The sequence below is a fragment of the Microplitis mediator genome, chromosome 10, assembly GCF_029852145.1.
Source record: "Microplitis mediator isolate UGA2020A chromosome 10, iyMicMedi2.1, whole genome shotgun sequence".
Lineage (NCBI taxonomy): Eukaryota > Metazoa > Arthropoda > Insecta > Hymenoptera > Braconidae > Microplitis > Microplitis mediator.
This window is the reverse complement of record NC_079978.1, coordinates 9295331-9319433: the sequence shown is the minus strand read 5'-3', so window position 1 is coordinate 9319433 and position 24103 is coordinate 9295331. Positions and strand designations below refer to the sequence as shown.

Genomic DNA, 24103 nt, shown 5'->3' with positions numbered 1-24103 from the left:
GTCACCACTTTAATGTTATGTGTGTTTATGTACATATATTGTGTATTGTGAAGCTGTACCTGGTCAAGCAGCTTGTGCCACTCACGCGACTTATACCTGAATATACCGCGAGTACGTTTGCAAACTCGCAACTACTACTTTTATTTTTTTATCATTATCATTGTATGTATGTATGAGTACATATCCAGTTTTCTTAAACTCCGACTCAGACTCAAACTCAGACTCAGACTTAAACAACATCACCATTTATATACATAAATATATGTATAAAAGGTGTGCACGGTTTTTTTTTCACGTTTACTTTTTCAAATATACAAATAAAAATAAAAATTCATAAATAAGTATGAGTGACTGGAAATTACGGATTGCTGATGATATTTACTCATACACTAACACTGTTGATAAACATCGTCATCACATATACTTTATACAATGTATATGTACTACGGATTTTGTATAGTAAGCAAAAGTTGCTTGTGTTTGAGGTATAACTGTATCTATGTATTGGTGAGCTGCAAAGTACTGAGAGTAAGAGAGTATATTGCTGACTGCATGACTCCTGCAGGCGATCCAAGTAACTGGGATGCCAAGGGCTCAATTTAAGTATTACAAGACACTTTACTTTAATACAAGAAAGATTTATTTTTGTTATTAAGTTTTAAATTTTATATAAAAATTTAAGCGACTATTTGATATGTTTAATAAATATAATTTATGGATTAAATTAAAAAATTATGTGCTGTAACTTTCGCAGTTATGCGTGTTACTGATGAGGAAATTGCATAAGAAATTTAATGTGTGAATGGAGCGCGGATATTTGCGTTTGTTATAGATATATATCATATTTGTATGCGAAGAAAAATTTGCATCAAATATTACGTTGGAAAATTTGTTTAAATTAAAAACATGATCTGGTGAAATGCGATTAGTTTATAAGAAAAAAATTTTGAAGAATAAATTCAAAGAGTAATTTGTTATGGTGATTTCTTCCAAGAACGTCATTGAATAGCCATTGAAGCGTTTTATATCTTTTTAAGGTATACTCAAGAAAATATATTGTAAAAAATTAAGTTTGAAATTACGTTAATGAAGAAAAATAGATAAAGAAAAAAGAAACTTTTACAAAAAAAAAAAAAAAAAAAATGAAAAGTTTGTTATTAAAATAAGATAAAAATATTTGAGATACTACTTATTACGGTGACAATATCAACTCAATGATAAAGTGAATACCATTAAAATGTTTACGGTTGAAACTCGCGCTAAAGCTAAAATTACATTCTCTTAATGTTTTAAGTAATTTTGACGCTAATGCGCTAGGTAATTAGACAATGATGCTTTACAACATTTAATTTTATTTTAAGTAAAGTAATCTTTCATCCAAGATAATAAACCAACGTCATTTTAAATTGATTACCGTACCTTATCTTTATCATTTAAATTATTATCTTTATTTATTATCTCTAAAATAAAATTTTGAATCTATTTTTATTTATTGAAATGTTACTCTAACTCCGAAAAAAATTATTTCTTATTTATTAGAAAACAGGTATATTGAAATAAATAAACGAGTTAACCCTAATAGAAAGTAAAGGGTTTTATTGTAAGTCCGGACCATGTAGTCTTAAATGTGTCATGACACATTGGAGAGGAAGAAGAGTCACGTATTTTAAATTCATTCTCAATGAATCACCTGTAAAGTATGCCAGAGGGTCTCGATCAACCCTCATCCGTTTAACCATGTGTAGACAGCATTTGAATACAATTTTAATAATAAAAAATATTAAAGCGGCTGAGGCAGCCGTTCGGCACGCGCGTGGCTCGGGCGATCACCGAATTCAAGTAGCATTGATCATGGCCACTACTTGGCTGGGTGACCGTTTAGCCACGCGTTGGGTTTGAACGAAGGTCTCTGACCGTTAGGCGCGGGATGAAGATCCAGTGATCGGTAAAATGGGAATTTTATCGATCACTGGAGCTTCACCCAAACCGAAACTGTACTGGATAGGTTTTCTCTGTGGTTTCCCTACGCCACTACACCTCCATTGCACAAGGGAGGTTGTAGGGCATCACCGTAATGATGCAGTACAGTATAAGCACAAGTCGGGCCACAGCCGCACAATGAAGGCAGAAAGAGAAGTAAATCAGTTCCGATATAAAGGCAAAAAGTGTAAAAGGCCGTTACTACGGCTATATACTAGAAAAACAATTAATAAAAAATATTATAAAAAGCTTCAACACTTATCACAAAAGAAAAAATTTTTAATATTTATATAAAAGTTGCATCAACTTAAATATATAGAATTTTTTGTCAAAACTTCTAAGACATAACTGATGTTCAACTCTCAAACCCGCAACAGGTAGTTTTACTTAAAGTATTTCAGAGTAAAAGAATAGGGTCCTTAACGTAGCTGGTCCTTAATTTAGAACAGCGGGATATCTTGACGTTGCCAGTTTCACGATAACTCTCACCTTTTATATACCTCTTCAATGTATCAGTGACTCTCATTTTATTTTTAATTCAACATGTATACATAAAAATTAAATTTTAACTGTATAATGAAACTATAATAAAAATATAAAAATCCATAACTTAATTTTTATATACAACCATTATAAAATAAAAGATAATGTTTGCTCGCTTAGAAGAGTAAAACATTTTTTCTTCTTTATCCTCCGCACTTGTACAGAATACTAGTGTAATTTCACTCAGTGTATCCTTAATTCCCTACAATTAACTCCCGCGAGATTGCTCATTAAACCCGTGGGAATACCCAAAGACTCAACCATCACATATATATTATGTATATTTTACACATCTATGTATATATATAATATAAATATATATAGATATGTATATCCACAAGTTGTCTACCTACTTTTCGCGTAGCTGCAATTTGAAGGCAGCGTTAACGGCGGCGACGACGATAGCTTGCGGCACGTCGCATTTACTATAGAAAATTGAATGAGCTTAACTTTGCTGTCTTATATTACCTACACATTGAAATTGTTATTGTATGTATATATATATTGAAATAGGATACGTGTCGTTTTTTAGTACGATGAAACAGGGTAATAGTACGAAGCTTTAACGACTTGACTCTTACTCGCATCAACAAAGACTTGGTGACTCTGGTCGCCGGTATAGTATGGCATCTCATGGCAAGTTAAGTTGAATATGAGGTTTAGCTGTGTCTCAGAGTATTAGTAGTAGAGAGTTCATGTATATATATAAATATAAATATAGAGAAGAGAATGAGGAGTAAAGGAATATATAAATGAAACAAGTATAAAGTAAGAGTGAGTAAGAATGAGAAAACCTTCGGACGCTGTGCTATGTACGCTGGACCAATCGGGTTTGAGGATCTCGATTGAGGAGAAAGGTCCAGCGCGGCCCGTTACAACCAAGAAATCCAATCGACGATGCCAAGAGTTCCGAGAGTTTAATATTGAGTATAGTTTGTTTTATGTTATATTACTTTAAACGTATATATATATATATATATATATGTGTGTGTTCTTAAATACATTATACACATACAAGCTAGAAAATTTCTGGCGTAATCTATTGTTTAGGTATTCTATATATTATATATATAAAGACTATATGATCAATCATCTGTGTAACAAAAGTTACAATCTAATATAGCTACAATAGTTTGATGTTCGTTCGTGCATGTCATCGTTTTTTTTTCATCTTCATTTCAAAGCTTTTTTAATATGTATATATATTAATTGCTTAATAAATTAATTTTATTTTGGAGCATGTAATTTTTTAAAATTAATAAAAAACTAAATAAATGAATAAATAATAATTATTATTTTCTTACCTTGAGAGCACAGAATATACAAGATTCTCGCATACACGCATGACCAGACAGTTCTCTAAAACTCCGGCGAAAGATATCGAGGTGCCATAATACCTGAAACAAGATATCAAATGCTGAGTTTAATACTTTTTTTTTTTTATAAAATAAAACACAATATAATAAATTATAAGAAAAATGTATTTAAACTGTTTGTGCTTAAAAAAAAAAATACATAACAGTTAATAAATTTATATAAATGAATAATAATGAGAAAATAATTGTAATATATAATTATCTAATATATATTTTGCAGTTAATAATAGCAAAAAATCACGATCAAGACATTGACATTTTAACATTTGTGAATGAATCCAATTGACATTGCGCCCTTTCCCATAGCTTGTCTGTATTTATGCCTCGATGAGTATGTAGGTGGATATTTAATGCATTCATGTGCATTCAAGTGCCCTCACTATCGCACATACTAACATATACCATCGTTCACAGATATAATACACATTGATACGAATTACATAGAGCATACACACTCCATGACACTCTCAGTGAACATACATTCACTATATACAAGATATACATCTGTATAACATGTCTGTATATTACTCTACTATACGTATATCTGTATATACCGTATCCTGGGTATTTATGTGGAGGGAAAGTAAATCACAATTTTCTTCACTCGTACTCAGCCAACCTTTTTCCGGTGTCGTGATATAGTCATCATTCGACAATTTTTTATCTTTATTTTTTATGCGTGACATTAATATTCTATGATTCACTTCTTATAATTTTATATTAAAGTCATACTAATTAAAATTTTTTTATAATTTCATAATTCATAATAAAATTAATTTTTTTATATTATAATAAATGATTTTATCTGACAATAGATGATTAAAATTATCCTATATTATTATTATTTTCATTAAATACATTCAGTCTATGTATAGGAACAATGAGATAAAAGCTATGAGCAAATTCAAGTAGAGAATGTTAATTAAACGCTTCTGAAAAAAAATAGTGATATATTTTATTTTTATCAAGTATTAAAAATCATTCTTTGAGTAAATTTATTTAAAAAAAAAAAAAAAAGTGTAATAATTTACTATATCGGCAAAATTTATCGCGCTTATTAATTAAAAAAGGTTTAAGGGATCCTCTGGTAATATTATTTTTTTTTAAATGTAAAATTTTGTTTGAAGGGGATGATAGACGCACTGGCTGGTCTATGTCGTAGTAAAAAAAAAAAAAACAATTTTACCCGAAGCATTTTCATCCGGGTGGGCGTGTATTTAAAAACGTTGAGCCGTGTGAGTCTATATACATATATAAATATATATAGGTTCAAAGTAGTGAACAGGTGAGGGACGTACGAGGCGAGGGAAAAAAAATAGTTAGGGCTGTACAAACGGTTCCCGACGAGCCTTTAGAGAGAAGCTACTACTCGGTGCCATACACCACACGAGACGCACACGGTGCATCATGCATGGAAAAGTGGACGCCAGGTTGTTTACATCCACAAGAACCCAGATACCCTATGTATACACATGCATACACACACGTATATATAAATATATATTTATACAGTAACCTGTGCATCATCGCATATTCAGACCCTTTAAAATTGACTTTTTTTGATTGCTTAAAATTCAATTACATTTCATAGAAAATTTATCGTTTGACTATTTAATTTGACAAGTCACTGAATTTCATAATAATAATAAAAAAAATATATGTGTATATGGATATAATTTAAAGAATTAAATATATTCTTAAAAGGTGTGAAAAGCTGTGTGAAATGGAAAATTAGCAGTGAGGTCTTGCGAAACGACCCTAACTAAACTTTTCTTATAATTTAACACTTATGAATATAACCTTTAAAGCAGAGTTAGAAAAAAAAATCTTTCGCCCCTACTTCTCTGGCGTATCTTGTTACGCAGGGGTAAGCGCAATCAGACGAATAACACTTTGAAATTTAAATTTAAGTACAAGCATAGTGCTTCCAGATATTTTTCCCCCTTTAAGTAGTTACAGCTCGTCTGCTTCATACCATTACATAAGTTACATACTATTGCCTTGGTTTTGCCGCATAACTGCCCTCAGAAATATCGGTTATAAATGGGGTGGAATGAGGTGTGACGGTAAGAAAGATACTTTAAACAAAATTCACACGCTAGTCATACAGATATAACAATATAATACATAACACATATAAACATAAAAGATGTATCTGATGATAGTGATGTAGCAAAAGACATATGTGTGATTGACTTGACGTTACTATGGTTATTAGCGTGATAACTCAATGCACGATTTATTATGTTAACGCCAACGCAATTTAAAAACAATGACGATTACTACCGAGACAAATATCACGTCGCACTCACGAGCGAGTTTTCATTAAGATTTAAATATGTGAAAAAACAATGAAAATATAATAATAAACTATTATAATGTAATATTTATATATAATCCATCTTAAGATATTAATATATTTTTATTTATTATTGTGTTATTATTATTATTATCTTAATTAATATTGTAGACCGTTATGATTTCATTTTAAATAAAACAATATATGCTGTAGTTACGGTTAATTAATGTAACTACTAATTAGCTACCAATTAATTGAGTCTCGATTAAATTTCCTTTATCTGTTACTAAATAAAAACTTTAGTAATAACCCATTAAATCATACGGGTTTCTTGTTGCAATTTAAAACAAAATTTAAACGGTGTAAAATCAGTCTAAAAGCAAAAACTTTTAATAGCTTTTAGCTACTGATAATAATTCATACTAACTTAGTTCAATAAAATATAAATATATTATGTATGTATATATATACAGAGTTTGCGATAGTGAACAAGTATTAGCTCATATAGCACTACTGGAAGCCATAAGCTACATGATAATCACTATCTGGGAGAAGATCTGCATGATCCATGATTCTGCAAATGAATTTATGCTGATGTACATATCAGGGGAGATAAACTATAAACTTGAATGGTAAACTGAAAAATGCGGTTATGTTTGTCGCAAAACAAGAAGCTTTTATTCTTTGTTTAAAGTCGCATGTCCGTAAAAGTCAAGCAAAAGAGATGCATCATATATTACAATATCAGAAAAGTAATAAAATATTTATCTTGCAGCACGTATCAATTACTTGATGTGGTTATCATGTCTAACGGATTGCGGTAGACGCTAAGAATTTTATCATCATATTTAAAGCAACAAATGTTTTTAATGATTTTAAAAAATAGTTAAATATTAGTGTAGTTATGTAATGAATCATTAGAAATATTATATAGATAGTTATTGAAGGAAAATTATTAGAATTGCATGTGTATGATTACTAAGTTGTAGTGTATAGAGTCTTGGGTGTAATGGACCTTGGTACATGCCGCCATGTCAGAGACTCTCATCCAATGGACCAAGTGTCTGATCACACTAGTTGTAGTAACTACTAGTGATTTGAAAAATCTACAGAAAACCCGTTAGATAAGTATGCAAAGTAATGTAATATTTAAATAAAAACCTTAGCGATTTGGAATAGAGCTTTTTTGCTCTGGTGCAATTTATCCTGTTTCATTGTAAACTTAGATGGATGTTCTCCAACTTGGACCATAGTACAAAAACCAGTTTTGTCGATTAAAAATTCCCTTTAATACTAGATTAACACAAGCGTTTGAGTTCCAAAATAATAAATGTATCTATTGTTATGTTCATTGTCATTGAATTCATATAAAATTGCACTTTTATTTGTTATTTAAATAATAAACAAAATATGACACTTTTACTTATGTGACGTATTGTAACACAGAACTTTCTGACGCGAGCGTCGTTGCCACAATGCGAGGGATAGGGCCCGACCGGCTATTGAACGACGATAGCGCCACCGCGAACGCGATCGGGCAGGTAAAGAAGCTAAAGGAACGCGGCTTCTTGGCAAGATTTTGTTGTTGATGTTGATGTTGGAGGTAAAAGGGGCCCTCATGGGTCTTACGGGTTTTTATGATTGCTATACTATACTATACATTACTATACCCTTTGTAGTATACTAAAAAGCAGTCTATCAGCTCGGTAGGCCCAGCAATGCTGCATTGGTGAAGGTGAATAATCGAAAAGGGAGATCGGCTAAGCTTGGGCTCTACAGTCTGATATTTGACACCGTATATCGTGGTCACTGTGGTTAAATATATAAAATACTACTGACAGTATAGTATATGCTAATAGTTGGAGTACTACGGCCATTTCCACCGCGTCAGCGTGGGTGAAGCGGATAATCCGCGTGTACATGTTATTGTGGGCCCGCGAGCTCTGTTTCTCTATCTACGTTGAAGAAAAGAGGGGAAGGAGAAGCGGCGGGGGAGTAATAGGGACAAGAGAAAGAAACAACGGTCATACAAAGAACTAAACAAAGACAGAGAAAAACAAGACCAGGTTTTACGCTACGTTACTATGACTCTTGCGCAACTCATTTTGAGTCATATATGAGAAGTTTAACCCGAGATCCCTGTATATGGTCTACTATATATTATTAATATGACTATGGTACTATAACGATTTATCTTTTCAACATTTCGGTCGTAATTTAACGCTTGAGGAATCAAAACCCCGTCTTTCTTGTCTAATTGTTTCTATAGAATAACCTGAGAACTTTTTTAAATGGCTTTTTTTTTTTTTTTTTTTTTTCAATGTATCTTTTAATGTTCATTACGAACGTTTTGATAACTTTGTCTATTGAAAACGAAAGCTTTTTTATAGCAATAAGTACAATAATGGTTTTTAAAATTTTTAATATACTATAGTAAATGTATAAGGAATAAACAATCATCTATATAGCAGACATAAAATTAATCATTTACCATAAGAAACTGTTTCAGAGAAACTTCTAACACATTAGATCAATACTTATTATTTCGAAATGTTTTACGGTGTATCGATATATATATGGTGGCATCGGCTGTTTCATTTCCGCCTCTCTCATACACAAGTCTATAGCTCGCTTCCTCTCCATATGTTTTTTTACCAAGGTTTTCCTTTGCGTTTCGCTAATATATATATGTATCTACACACAGTCAGTGGGTATAGTATTTGCATCCATCCGCGATACAATATTATATGGCTGACCGCTATGTTCGACCCAGAGACCAGAGAGAACAAAGCATAACATTCAAGCCACACAAGACGTTTAAAGACAATTGTTCGATTCAGCAAAAGTTATTGCTTCAATTTCATTAATTTTGCTTTTTAATTCTCTAGTACATCTTAAAAATTCAATTCCAATTAGAGACAAAGCCAAAAGATGACAGACAATTAAAAATTGTTTTTGTTTTTTTTTTTTGTAAGTACATAATTGGAATTAGAAAAAATCTTTGATGAAAATGGTGGACATTTCTATTGTTTTTTGTCCTCTGTACATGGATATATAACTTCGATTGCGACTGGGCAAATTATATCCATGTGGACTGATAGAGAAAGGAAAAAGAGCCCTTTGTTCTTCACTGTTCTGTTCGGGACTCAATGCGTTCCGCTTCAGAAGCTGAAGTCGCGAAAGGGAAGCAAAGACACGGTAGAAAAGCTTCGGTTTTACATATAATATAGCTGATGGATCGTTTACAGATGTTGAACATTTATTTTTTATATTGAATTTTTAATAATATAAATTAGTCATTCGGTCTGGATATTTTTTATGAGAAAAATGTATGACAGATGTATGAAAGAAATTTTAAACTTTAAATAAGCAATTTTTTTTACTGTCGAAATGAGTGATGGAATTTTAACTCGAGTCTTGACAAAATACTTGTCTTTTTATTATTATTTATTTTTATTTTATTTTTAAGTATTAAACACAGGTAACTTTCGCGATTGTCTATCCACGTGCGCATCATAGGTACCTTTGCAGGGTTTCTCTTCAGCATCTGTCGTGTGTACGCGCATAGTCCATATGGTGTTGAGTAGTATCCAAGAAAAAAGATACATGTCTGCGTTTATGATATTCGTATATCTATATATATATATATATATAGATATATATAGATATATATATATATATACGCGAATTTATTAAACAAGCTTCTTTAATGTTTAAAAATATATTTTAAAAAGGTTTAATTTCTTACTAATATCTATTAAAGTTTCATTTTATTTAAGGTCTTTGACTTGGAAATGATCGTTGTCAACGACCTCGTTATTTAATAACAATCTACTTTGAAATTTTATTAAAAAATATGAGATGAATGCCACTAGAGATGAACAAGATAGGACAATTCTTTGATAAAAGAAAATCTTTGAGAATAACAGGATAATTTTAAGTGCGTGGTAAGTCACCTGAATTGAGGATCAAGTGACATTCAATAGAAATTTTTTTTGAAAGAGGCAAAGATTAAAAAAGAAACACAGGTTATAGTGCAGGTGTATTAGGGCCAAGTGAAAAGTTTTAAACTGAAAAAAAATATGTTCGAGGGTTGGATCCAAGTCTACCTGCTGTATTTTAGTTCTATTTTATATGCTACAATAGAACCTCTGACGAGGAACTATACATAGAGATGAAGAGGGTCTTCCTTTTTGTTCCTTCAGGTGCATCAACCTCGCATCTATACCAGGGGTGTCAGTATGAGTTTAAGTTTACTGACACACGTAACTGTAAACTTAGTAGTTTTAGATATATTGTGTTTATGGGGCTATTATATAATATGTTTATAAACGTATCGTAAACATTGTTTATAGGCATAATTCAATTTTTTAAAACTATCGAACTCAACAATCTCATCTCTCCATGTATATATCTAAGTATGCATTTATGTATATATGTGTAATGTATTGCAAAAGGTTGTTTATAAACACTCCTCATCGATCTTAATTATTCATCGGACAGCTAAGAACTATAACTGCGAGAATAAATGTCAACTAGACGCATCTTCACTTTATCGTTGATCTTATATATTCAGCACGAGCCAAAGTGAAAGGTATATAATAGATTCTACTCGTAAAACTAGTATTGAGTCTAATGCCAACCAAGAGTAATACGTTGAATCTTCCTTGCAATATACTATTATATGTATTCTTGCGCAATTTCATTTAAGATGTGTTTAGTTTGGCTGTCTTCACTTTAAAGACTATCGAAAGTGAAGAGATGCTTCGATCATTTTGCAATACAAAACCTTTTTCAAAGTGTTATGTCTTTCATCATCTTTTTTTTATTTTTTAAAATTTTGTTAATTTTAAATTATAGATTTATGAATTTTTCATTCATGTAACTAAATAAATAAATAAATAAATAAATAAATAAATATATATATATATATTTTTACTTATTTATTTTTAGTTTAACGAAAAAAGTTTTTCATATGTAAATTAGAAAAATCAATTTTTATACTTTTATTTCCAAAACATTGTTTCTGTAAAATTATTTTTCATCAGATTAATTAATAAATCGGATTTTTATTTCTATTACATAAAATTTTTCACTTAATTATGTAAATTAATAATTTTTTATTCACTAGAATGGAATTTTCAAATTTACAGAAAAAAAATAGCTTGAATAAATACATTTTTTAATATTAAAGATAAATGCAATTGTAATTAAATGTATTTATTTTATTTAAATATCACCATAAAAAATAATTCATCAAAATACATGATTTATGATTTTTGTATGTATATATCTTTTGAATTTATGTACATGTATTTTTTTTTCTAAAAATAAAAATATATGACAAATGTAAGCTCAAACAGGTTAATTTAAATCCACGAAAGGCACCGAGGGTTTTAAAAAATTTTTTTTTGGTGTCACCGGAAATATTTTATGGATTGACGAACAAAAAAAATTGACAGAAATCTGGTGACTGGACGCTAAATTCTGAGGATTTTGTATAAGATTAACATTAAGGGAATACATATATAGTAGGATTACTACCTCAAAACGTTTTGAGAACATCAAACTAAGCAATCATCTTGAAAATTAAGGCTTAAAGTATCTATATATATATATATATATGCAGCTCATGGTTTATAAATATATATACCTTGAAGAAGATTCTTCTCAAATGGGTCGTCACTCATATTCTTCCAAGAGTCGTAAACTCTCAACTAAATTTAACGACACTTTAGAATAGAGAAAATTTATAGTGGTTGCCGCATCTCTTAAAAGGTAACAGCTTGAAAGTACTTGGACCAATATATAGTCAACATCACAAACTAAATTACTACTTTAGTATTTATATATTCTGCACTAATGTATAAATTGCTAAGTTGATATAACTGGGAGTCAATTACTTGGAGTACGGTATTGCTGCGATGATAAATTGATTTAACCACAGAAACAGCACCGAACTAGCTATGATTTGATTTAAATCAATTATATATATAGTATCTTGGATAATACTTGTCGATGTGTAAACACAAAGTTGATCGCTTCATCGGACATTTAGGCTGTAATCAACGTAATTGAATCATCAATTTGGAGAGCTCAGTCAACATTCCTTTTATATTATTAAGATTACCAGTAAATTTTCTCTTAGAAATTTTCTCTATAAATTTCACTGATTGTCATCTACAGAATTTAATACTATTGTAAATTACAGATTGAAATTGTATATTGCAATTACTTATTAACAGTCATTATTTTAAAATTTATACCGAAATTTCAAAACCTCATATTATATGTAATTTGAAATTTTTTTAAAGTATTATTACTCGAAATTTTCAAATTATAAATGAAAATAAGAACTGCGTTTCATAAAAATGTTAATTCATGTTTTTTTAAAGACTTTTACTGAAAATAAATTACGAAAAATAAAAATTATATGCACGTCATCCTTCACTCGATTGTCAAAGAAAAAAAAAAAACAAAAATAAGCGAATCGTGTGGTGCCAAAAAAAAAATGAACGATTGTACAAACATTGTAATAGCATGAAGCAAAGGCGTTCCAGTTGAAAGAGTTTACTCTGGTGTTCAATACTTGGCTTTTACATGCGAGAAAAATTAACTTTTAAGTGGTCAGTAGACTGCTGAGTCGTACTTTTAAGTGTTAAAATGCGAAACAAAAGTCTTTTACATACAATTTTTTTACCTTCCAGTATTATTATTTCTTGTGTAATATTGAGTGCAAAAAAACAATTGGAAAAAGTGTTAAGAGATTCCTTTTTCGAACCCATGACGTTTAGACAGCGTGCCTTGACGTCAGCAAATTGAAAACAATCTCCAAATTTACAAGTAAAAAAAATAGAAGGTATTTTAAAACCTTGAAAAAAAAGTATCTTATAACCTTTCGCGAGTCCTGTTCTTCTCAGTCGTAGTTTAGGGCTTCATGTATCATCACATCATCCTGTATACTGGTTTTGTCTCTTTGTCTGCCTGGAACCTTCCATTTATCCTATATAGTGTAGGTATACTAAGAGTCGGAACGTATATGCACGGAGGTGCCATCCGCACGTGCGCGCCAAGAACTCGAGACAACGAGAGTAGAGAGAAGTAAAAATAAAAATGAAACGAAATGAGAATAATAAAAAATGAAGTAAAAAAAAAATGATGCTGATGCAGCCGAGCGAAACTGGTTTTCTCCTCTCCTGCAGCCCGCCGCGAATCCTGCTTTACTCTAAGAGCTCAGATTCTCAGTTCACCAGTTTATATCTTTGTGCATAAATATGAACATCTATTTATACTCACATGGACTAGGGCTACAGATCTACATATCTTGGATATATATATATATATATATATATATATATATATATATATATACAATTTTACACAGATCATCAACAGTCTCTTTTATTAACAAGTTTAAAAAAAACAGAGTACATACGACATAATATTTATCTACTGGTATTAGTTTGTACTACATACATATAAATGTACATATATATAATATATATTTTGAATAATATATATTACTGGAAAGTGAAGAAAGGATAAACGTGATTTATCGTACTCTATTGGCAAAGACAATTTTATATCAGTTATCAAGATCTTATTACGTCTCGCTTCATGAAACATGAGTGAACAGAAATGTATTACCTCTGACTTGTAATGCTAAATATATTTGATGGAAGCTTTTAAAATCATGTTGTCAAATAAATACAAATATAATTTTTAAATTCAAAAATTTAATATTTATATTAGTATCATTAAATAAAAAACTATATAATTGAAATAAAATGTTGACTGAAAAACATTGTCTTGAAAGTTTTCCATATGACCCGAAATTGTGAAATTGTCCTCTTTTCTTGTAAGGAAAACGGTAGAGAGCTAAAGAGTATAATTCGAGCATGAGATGAAATTAATTGGAGATAAATATTTGAATAAAAAAAAAGACACAAGAGAACCAGTCTTTTCGCTGAAGTAAGAAAAAAAAATATGGCGAAACCCAAAGAGGGAGAGCTGAAGAAATGGACGAGATTGGTAGCAGCTAAGGAGGCTAGCGGTGTCTATATTACGATGAAAAACCGGTTTCATGATCCAAACTGGAGTAAAAGTTTAATACATTGCATACAAGATATTCGCGAAATTTTATAAAACATACATGGTTAATGGTTATACACTCCACTATATGTACATGACTCTTAAAGTTATTATAATCGAGCGTGATTGCTGCGCTACCGAAAAAATTATGTATAAATTCAAGACTACTTATTTTAAAATTTGTTTTCATATAATACCCAATTGTTTTTGTAAATTTTGATAAAAAAAAAAATAAAGTTGTTAAATTTAAAAATAGAGGGTAGTAAATTTCGATGATAGCTTGACAATATCCCTATAGGACACCCACGAGCATCACGATCATCCCACATTTATTTCCACACCAATATCGTGGGTGGTCAAAGGGGTCAGAGATATACTGAAATAGCTCCTAAAATTTTGATGAATTTCAAAAACTGTATGATACTTTTATCGTTAAAAATAAATAGAAAAGTAACCGCAGAGATTTATTGAAAATCTCGATGATAAAATGACGTATACGAGAATCCCACTACATATATTGTAGTATAGTATAAAATAAATTCATTCATTTATAAATTCTTGTCTACATCATCATCAGTTAGCTCAGTAGGTAATCAGGTAATCTAGTAACTCCATCATGGATACATGTAGTTTTTATTAAAAAATCATTTTCTTACCCTCTAATGTGTGTAACCTAGTGTATAATATAACAATGTCGACGGTAATCATGATTTTAAGTTTAATGGATATAATGTCTTTGTTCTTCTCCCACATGAGAGTTAAGAAAAGCAATCCTGTTTATCTGCTTGTATGGCCCTGGAGTTGTTGTTGTTGTGGTTTCTTAAAACCAGTTTAGAGAAAAAGATTCAGCGGGCGCCAGCAGTGTTTCGCGCGCGCGGGAGAATTGTGATCCTGTACTGTAATGCAGAGACCAAAATATTCACTGTACAATATAATATATGTTATGTTCCTGAAGAACTGGAGAATAGAACGAGCGGCCATGATTGGCGGAGACGAGGACCCTTTGGAGACTCCGAGAATACTTATATCCTTGTTTTAGAGTGGCGGGACTCGCTGGCGGGAGGATATTGACCCGTAGCCATCTTGGTTCACAATCTTCGTGAGTTCTGAGCAGAGTATGAGTAGTAGTAGGACACGTTTCATTTTATAGTAAATAGTAGTACTACGTCCGACAGCTGAGACAGTTACACGTGACTATACTAGTTCTTTTAACTTATTTCACTTCTCCTCTTTTTCTATTATTTATTTTTATACACTAAAAGCATTCATGACATCACATACTTTCCATTTTAGATTTATTCAAAAATATACCATTATAAAAATATAAAAACACTGTTAATGATTAGTTATACAACAAATATTATTGATTCAAAGTGATCAAGACTTGTTTAGTATTTTTTTTTTTTTTTTTTTTTTTATGCTGAATGTATAATATAATCATTAAATACTTGCAACAACATTTAATAATAATTCAATGCCATTCACCGTAAATCGATAACTTTCTATCCTATCTGATTCTGATGAGCGTCTATTAATATTTAATTACAGAATAATTAATCGAAACCAAGTTTTGAAGTTGTTCAACTTCAGTCAATAAAATAAGTTTAATAAATTAAATTGCATAGACCTCTGTCTTTTTGTTAATATATAAATATATTAAATAATCAAGTTTTAACTTCTTTTTTTTCTATTTCATAAAACTTAAATTTCCAATACTTTATAGACATTGAATATTTTAAGTGATGTCTATTAATTATTTCAAGTACCTACACGAAAAAAAAGTAAATAGTAAATACAACATGATGCAGTCTTGGTAAATAAACATGATGAAATCATGTTGCATCCACATGATTTGTCATGTTTCGGCTACATGATAATCATGTTGCGGTAACATGAGAAAATTATGTGACAGCGACATGATTTTCATGTAGCCGAAACATGAAAAATCATGTGGATGCAACATGATTTCATCATGTTGCATTTACTATTTACTTTTTTTCCGTGTAATTAATTAAATAATTCATGCGTGGCAACGATCAGTGAAGACCTCAGTTGTGAGGACACTGTTCGTTCAGTGGCAATTTTAATATTAATTATTCTGTTAAATAATAACAGTTATAAAACAAAATTTATATTTTGTTTTTATATTATGATTTACTAAAAACTATTACGGCTTTTTAAAAATATAAAATATATATGTATAATGTATAGCTAAAAAATTATGTTATTTATTTTTAAAAAAATGTTAATAATAGATTAGAGAAAACGGTATGTACACAGTACAGTACGCCATGATCGACGTGACTATTGTCAGCAAAATGATTATCTGAAATAACAGGTGCTGTGACCTTATTGAAGCATCGATAAAAAAAAAATAAAAATAAAAATCAAGAAAAGAATAAATTGACCAATAAACTATTCTCTTACTTGATTATTAAGTCTATCTTTGTCTTTTCAATAAGTCAAATTCCCAAGAGCGTTTCTTAAAACTAACGGTGATAGTATTCACATCTTTCTCATCAGCATACTACACGTGAAATAAACTTTATGGAAAAAAAAAAAAACAAAAAAAAAACTTTTTAACTATCGACTTTTAATTATATTCATATATTCACATCATTACACATTTATATGTACATCATAACACACTTTTATCATTCATATTAATAAATATCTCTAACAGAAAATGATTTAGCCTGAAGCCTAAATAAATTAATATATTTAATAAAATTAAATCTTCAATAATAATAATTATCATTAACAGAAAATATTTCGAAAGACACCAAAAAAGTTTTATGAGATACACCACGGCGTGTGAAATTGTTATTTATCTGATTGATGAATTAACTGCGGAGGTGAAATGGAACGGTGGATGAAGCTTCTCACTACACAATAACTACTACTTCGCCCACTGACACAAGAAAATTATCCTGACCTCAACCTGATGATGATGAATAGTATATATATAAATAGTAGCCAAAGCATGTGAACTTGTTGCAAAGAAACGGTAGTTCCGGTAGCAACTTCCGCTTCTGACTATTCCTCCTACTCATATATAATATATATATATATATGCACTCATCCCTCTTTGCTACCTTCGCATTAATTGTTAGATATATAACTCATTCTATCTCACTTAAAACCACCTTCATAACCCTCGATACTTTATCAACCCTCATGTGGTCAACGACGTCCATTCTCAACATACACTAACCGTAAAAATATATAGGTATACTATATAGTAATATAACTTTTACTATTTAACATATCTATATACATATGTAATACATTACTAAACATATATGTGGTCACGGTGCTTGAACCACGTGGGATCTGGCGCTTTGCAAGTAGTTTTTCACAGAGGTTTCCTCTACTCTACTTGACCCCACGACTATTATATATAGTATACTAATATACGTACATATATATCATATACTACATCATATTCGTGATGTCCTTTGATTATCCGTGGAAAACCAATGACTCCTCCTTTTTTAAATTCCCTTCTATTTCAGCTACTAGATATCATCACCTGTTGAATTAATTATCTTATCTATCAATGATTGCTCCATTTACTCAAGCAAACTCATAACTAACTTACAAGGTGCAATAATTAAATATTAATTATGTTTTCTCTTTCAAAGTCAATTAGTTTTTTTTTGTGCATCAATTAGTCATTAAAATAATTTTAACTTTCTATTCAAACTAATAATTTCTGTCAATCATATTTTTTAAATTAATGATCTAACATATTTTTTAATAATATAATATAACGGAAGCATGATTACTGAAGTGCTTAAAAGCAATTATATTGAGGTCACATCATGTATCATTTACTCTAGTATGTATATATTTTACAGATGCAAGTTAGACAGGAAATAGACATTCATGGTAATTGTCACTTGAATGAAGGAGTGATTGTATGTAAAGTTTCAGCGATGTTAATTAGTATATATTGACAAATTCACCGTATACTTGTGTGTGTGTGTGTGTATGCGTGTGTGTCATAATATATGCATGAATTATTAGATTAAATTTATGATTACATCAGAGTTTGTAATTGTAGATGCTATTTCATTGATGTAAATTGAGTCAGGAGAGTGAGTGTTTATACGCGGTTGTATAAAAAGGCTCCCACGTGGGGCAGTTAGCGTATCAACGAGGTAAAGCCTCGTTACACTTGACTCAATTAATTCTAAATCTAGATTATGGTCAATGAACCTTCAACACTAATAATAAATAAGTCTATATATTTATTAAAATTAATTTAATTCGAAATTGTTTTTTTTTTTGCTTAATGATTTTTGTAACTCATTTTTGTATATAGAATTATAGAGTGTAAAAAAAAAACTCTGTATCACAAAAAAAAAAGTCATCTTATGATGACTGAAAGGTTACAGAGTAAAAGATATCGGTGTATATATATACTTTTACTTTGCTCTACAGAGTCTGTATTGCTATAATGTTTATGATCTAGAGATTATACTGAAGAGCGTTCTTCGAAAATTGAGGGTCGGCTGTTGTGCTCCCAGTGATTTGCGGTAAAACAAAATAAATGGCACGAGCTCCAGCAAAAGAAATATTTAAGTACAGAAAGAAATTTTTCCTAATTATTGTTGACGGAATAATGATGAAAACAAGACACTCAAGATCCCAGTAGCATTCCGTACTAACTCAAAAGAAAATAATCTTCAGCACGGTTATAAAACGTTGTCAATTGTACACTTAAATAAATTAAATTTTTTAACTTAGCATCATTATTTTTTTATGTACTTTGTTTTGTATAATTTACATAATTTTTATATAATTCTCATGATAAAATTTACATTTTCTATTATCCATTTATTGAAAAATAAAATAAACTAAGTTACAGTGTGTTTATTTTTCTATAAATATATTTTTTACATCAGCTACTAGCCACAACAAATAGTTTTTGTGAAACAAAAGTCAAAAAAAAAGTTACACTCGCTGTGAATTTAACGATAAAATATGCTCAAAATAATAAAATACGCAGCAGCGGAAATACAATTTTACGACGGTTAAGATCAGAAAATAATTTATACGAATAAAGTGAATGTACGATTTATGTTTTCAACAAAATGAGAAAATAAGAAAATTTTTAAGTCACAAATAAAATAAATCATTGTGTATTTTGTGAAAATATTTACGTAACCGTACCAGCTTTATGTGTAATCAGAATGTACGTGTGCGGTACCACAGAAGTGAAGAACCCAAAGAACCGTAAGCTCCAAGTGTATGTTTTCATACACGCTTCAATCTAATTTAATTTTTTTCTATCCTCTGTTATTTTATTTATTTATTCTATTTTTTTTTAAACTAATGAACTGCTCTGGCATGCTTTCGTTCCTTGGTAATTTTTTTTTTTTACACTCGCCTCTCCAAGCCGATTTAATCGGCCTGCATTACCGCTACTGTCTGTATATACATTCTATGACCACGCCCTGCAACTCTAAACTATAATAACTCTAACATAATATATAACGAATGGAAAGGAATTCAAATAGTAAATAGCCGTTAAATATGAAAAGCCTTTACATACTCATCAGTTTAAATGGTAGATTTAAATTTTCTACATATATATGAAACTAGTACTTATAAGATAATTCTTTTGCTCTATAATCTATAATATATTTAAATAATTATCAATGAGTCCATAAAGTCAATCATCGTTTTAATATCATGGATAAGTTGAATAATATAATTTAAAATAATTAACTAAGTTCAAGTATAAAAGTTCAGTGCAATAAAATAAAATAATTATATATTGCAAGAAAAGAAAAAATAATGAAAGAAGGAAGAAATAAAAGAAGAAGGCACACATGAACTTGAGATCAGTGAGATGGTTACGGTCCAGTAAAATATATATCGGATGTATAGGTTCGATAAGAAACGAATGACACAAAGAGCCTCGTGGAAATGTATTGCTAAAGAAGTAGACTGCGATGTGCTACACTATACTTGGGGTTAGATTTCACAGGTTGATCCAGCTTAATGGAGTAAAACTGCTGGAGCTAAAAGATACAGGTTTTAGATAGATTCTGCTTTTAGTAAAAGAAGACTCATTCAACGGGACATGCGTGAGTGATAACCTAGAGAATAGAGCTCATAGTTTACGGTATAGGACAAGGGATGACTACTTGCGATTTATTTTCCGATATCTAACTTTTATTATTTTTTTTTAAATTGCTGTTATTTGTTTATAGCCAATGAATAAAAAATACTGTAACCTATTAGTATTACATTTAACTAAAATAATTATAAATTAATTTACATATTTGCTGTAAATCGTAATTAATAAAAAGATAATGTTGAAAATTAAATTTTATTAATAATTAATTAAATCTGAGTAATGGGAAAATGTTAAATACTGAATGAAGATATTAAATAAAATTAAAACGTTCATTGTCCTTTTTCAGTTTTAATTATTTTAAATTTATGTCTCGTTTTATTTTATGGATAATTAAATTAATATCATAGTACACGTAATATTGCAGAAGTTGTAGATGCTCATTATTAATTTTATATTTACATAAGTTAGTTAAATTATGTAAATTGTTTAAATAAAAACAAAAATTATATTCATAATCAAAGCCACCCGCGTTTCTCAGAGTCTCGCATCATGGCACTTTCCCACATGTGCTTTTAAGACGCTCATCGTAGACGGGTAAACTTATATATATATATATATATATATATATATATATATATATACATTGTATATAATGTACTTGTGTATACCCATCAGAGTACCTTCATCATCAGTACTTTTTTATAACTATATTTTACTTTGTTTAACTTGCACTCTAAACTATAGACCCTTTTATACAAAAAGTCCACTTATCTTTTTAGTAAATCAGTATAATGGGTCGTGTGGCCGTCATTGCGTAACGAATATATACAGGATCATCGTAATAGGATTCAACTAATTTTGAAATCCACCTACGCATTGGATTTTGGGTGCGGTATTATGTAGATATATTATTTCAATGATGGAATAAGTCAAGTTCAATTAATAATTCACCACTAACAGACCATGGCACCCTTTCCATTCTGCAGATTACTGTTCAAGTTTTACGTTAAAACTCTAATTTATTTAAAAAAAACTGTGGATCCACTTAAAAATATTTAAACAAGCCTTCAAGGGTTCTTATAACTACTTTACTATGTACCTCGTACCTTGGGATTCACCTGGCTGTACATCCATGAGTCAGAAATAAAATTTAACGACACCTGCTATATACCGAAATCATATGCAACAAGTTACTAAAACCGTTGTTATGTGACTATTTCAACTTCTATATATGTATATACAAATATGCATGCATATATTTTCATCATTGTTTTTTTTTTACAGTAACCAATTCCGGATTCATGGCCCAGTCAATCTTACCACTTGACAATAAACTTTTCTCAACTTATTTTCAACAAAATAAATAAAATTTACTTTTAACACTTTTTTTTGCTATCCATAAATTACAAAAGGAAATAATATTCTTTCTTTGAAAAAATATATCAAATAAAGTGTAAAAATCAACGGACGGAAGTTTACAACCGTACGAACGAAATAAAAAAAAAATTAGTGAGCTTCTTGTACATACAAATAATAGAAAAAGTTTTTTAATCAGATTTAATGAAGGGATTTCAGTATGTTTGTTGTGATTGTCGTTAAATGGTATTACAAAAATAATAAAAAAGTAAAATTATATGAAAATAAAAGTGAAACTATAAGTTGTCTGTGGATGAGATATCCATCTGCTAGGATATTCACCCAGTCCCGAAAAATTATCCAAGCAGCTGCGATATATCTCCAGGCAAGAGGCGCGTGCCTCAGGACGAAATCTTAAGAGGGTGGATTCGTATATTGGATAATAAGTCAGGTGCACAGCGTGTTTAATGTTCAACGTACAGCTGAAGAAGATCCGTTTCTTTGGTATTAAGCTCTATTATCTAACTTGCATGACCTGATGATATATAACAACAGTAGATAATGTGTCAAGTAGGGATGGGAGGGACAAAGCGGGGTACTTAAGGAAATGCTAAGTTTACGAGGACTCAAATAAGCTAAATCTTCTTTTTTTAATGATATTCAAAGTAAATAAAAAAAATCTTCAGTTATCGTTAAAAAAAAATTTTTCATTTTTGCGTGCAAAATGGGGTACCCCCCAAAAAAGGAGAAAACAGAAAATTTTACGGATATTAAATAAATTTGATTAAATTAAATTTTTCTGTAAGTAATTTACATAAAGAAAAATTACATTTTACATAATTATTGGATACAAAAGAAGAAAAAAAAATTTTAACTAGTTTTTATCATAAAACAAAAGTCATTAATATTTTTCGACTGACACTCGATTTATGAAAAAATTCTAAATGATGCTCAATTATATTTACAAAATTGATCTTGGAATGTTTAAAAAACATTTAAGAAATAAAATGTATTTTTTATAAAATTTTGGGGGCAGTGCGTTTTGCCCCCCATCCCCTTCCCCTAAATACGTAATAATGTATAAAACAAAAAAAATTGGATTTAGTATAAGGGGAGTAAAATATATTAAATCATAAACAATAAGACAAGCAATGACAATGAACTTAGGTCACGTGAGCGTGTGGGATGTCCGGTAGAAGTTTGGAGTTAAGATCCTTCCTTCAACCTTCAAGAGCATGAGTCATTTCTTCCCGTTGTGATGATATCATATAAGGAATCTATTTATACAATATATGGTTGCATGCTATTATTGCATTAATATTTTTTAAACAACAAATGTGTTTCCGTTTTTACCGTAAAAATTTGTGCAAATATTACCGAACAAAGTGGTTCTTTATGTGTGATAAATTCTAGTTAAACTATTCACTAATTCTAATTTAATATAAAGTTTTAAATTATGTTAATATGTACAACTGAATCCGAGCAGTTAGAAACTAAGTTTGACAATGTCATTACGTAAATGAGAGGGTAGAAGGTTTAAATTAAAAGAACACTGTGTGTAAGGGTAAAAGAGAAGTTAAACAAGTGAAACTGTAGATCTATTTTTATGATTTTTTTTTTTATTTTATATTTGCTTTGCCAATTAGAAACTTGGGTAGCTCATTTACGTACTTCTCATTGCCGTTTATTACATTTCGTTTCAACTCATAACGTTTTAGTTGAGTTCGTCTACCAGTAGTTTTACGATAAAACTGTTTTAGGCTTCTACACTGCCAGCTAAATTAGAGAATTCTTCCGTTCGTAGAATTTTCTCTCTGTTAATGCATACATAAGACTACAGGTATTATTTTTACCCAGTTTATGTATTTGTAACTGCAAACAGTGGGAATATTGATAAGAACTTCCTGTAATGTATTTTTATTGTGGGAATTATTGAATTACGTTAAAATACCTACTCTGTATGTGTACAATTATTATAAACAACCTTGAACTCCAATACGATAGACTATTGCAAGTGACATCATGAGCCAGCCAAGTGCAACGCTTTCAATGATTTAACGCTCGAGCGTACGTCCGGATATTTATGATACTGTTGATAAAAAAACACGACACTATTCACTAGTTACCAAAAGAGTAAACTTTAATAGGTTGATTGATCTCAATGAATAGTAAACAGACTACTTAAATCATCATTGCAATCAAATACAGACTTTTTATTTATTTTTTTTTTTTTAATTACGTCGAGAATAACAGAAAGACAGAGAGAATAAGAATGAAATATAAATTATAGCTTTAAGCTTTGGTTGCTGGTCGATGGCATATAAACCTTGAACCCAGCTCTACTTCAACCTCAAGACGGATAAATAA

At 30.0% G+C, this 24103-nt stretch overlaps 1 protein-coding gene across 2 annotated transcripts in view; it reads right to left on the bottom strand.

The window, feature by feature from the left end:
- LOC130676486 (uncharacterized protein DDB_G0283357) overlaps positions 1 to 24103 on the bottom strand; it is a 54155-nt gene that overhangs the window by 11897 nt on the left and 18155 nt on the right. The window contains exons 1-2 of one of the 2 annotated variants that reach the window (XM_057482750.1): positions 7360 to 7662; positions 3828 to 3920 (exon numbers count right to left, since the gene is read on the bottom strand). In XM_057482750.1, the coding sequence (XP_057338733.1) occupies positions 3828 to 3920; positions 7360 to 7449 (183 nt within the window). In that variant the 5' untranslated portion in view covers positions 7450 to 7662. Of the gene's footprint in view, positions 1 to 3827; positions 3921 to 7359; positions 7663 to 24103 lie in introns of those variants that run through there. The other variant, XM_057482748.1, reaches the window with a different exon arrangement.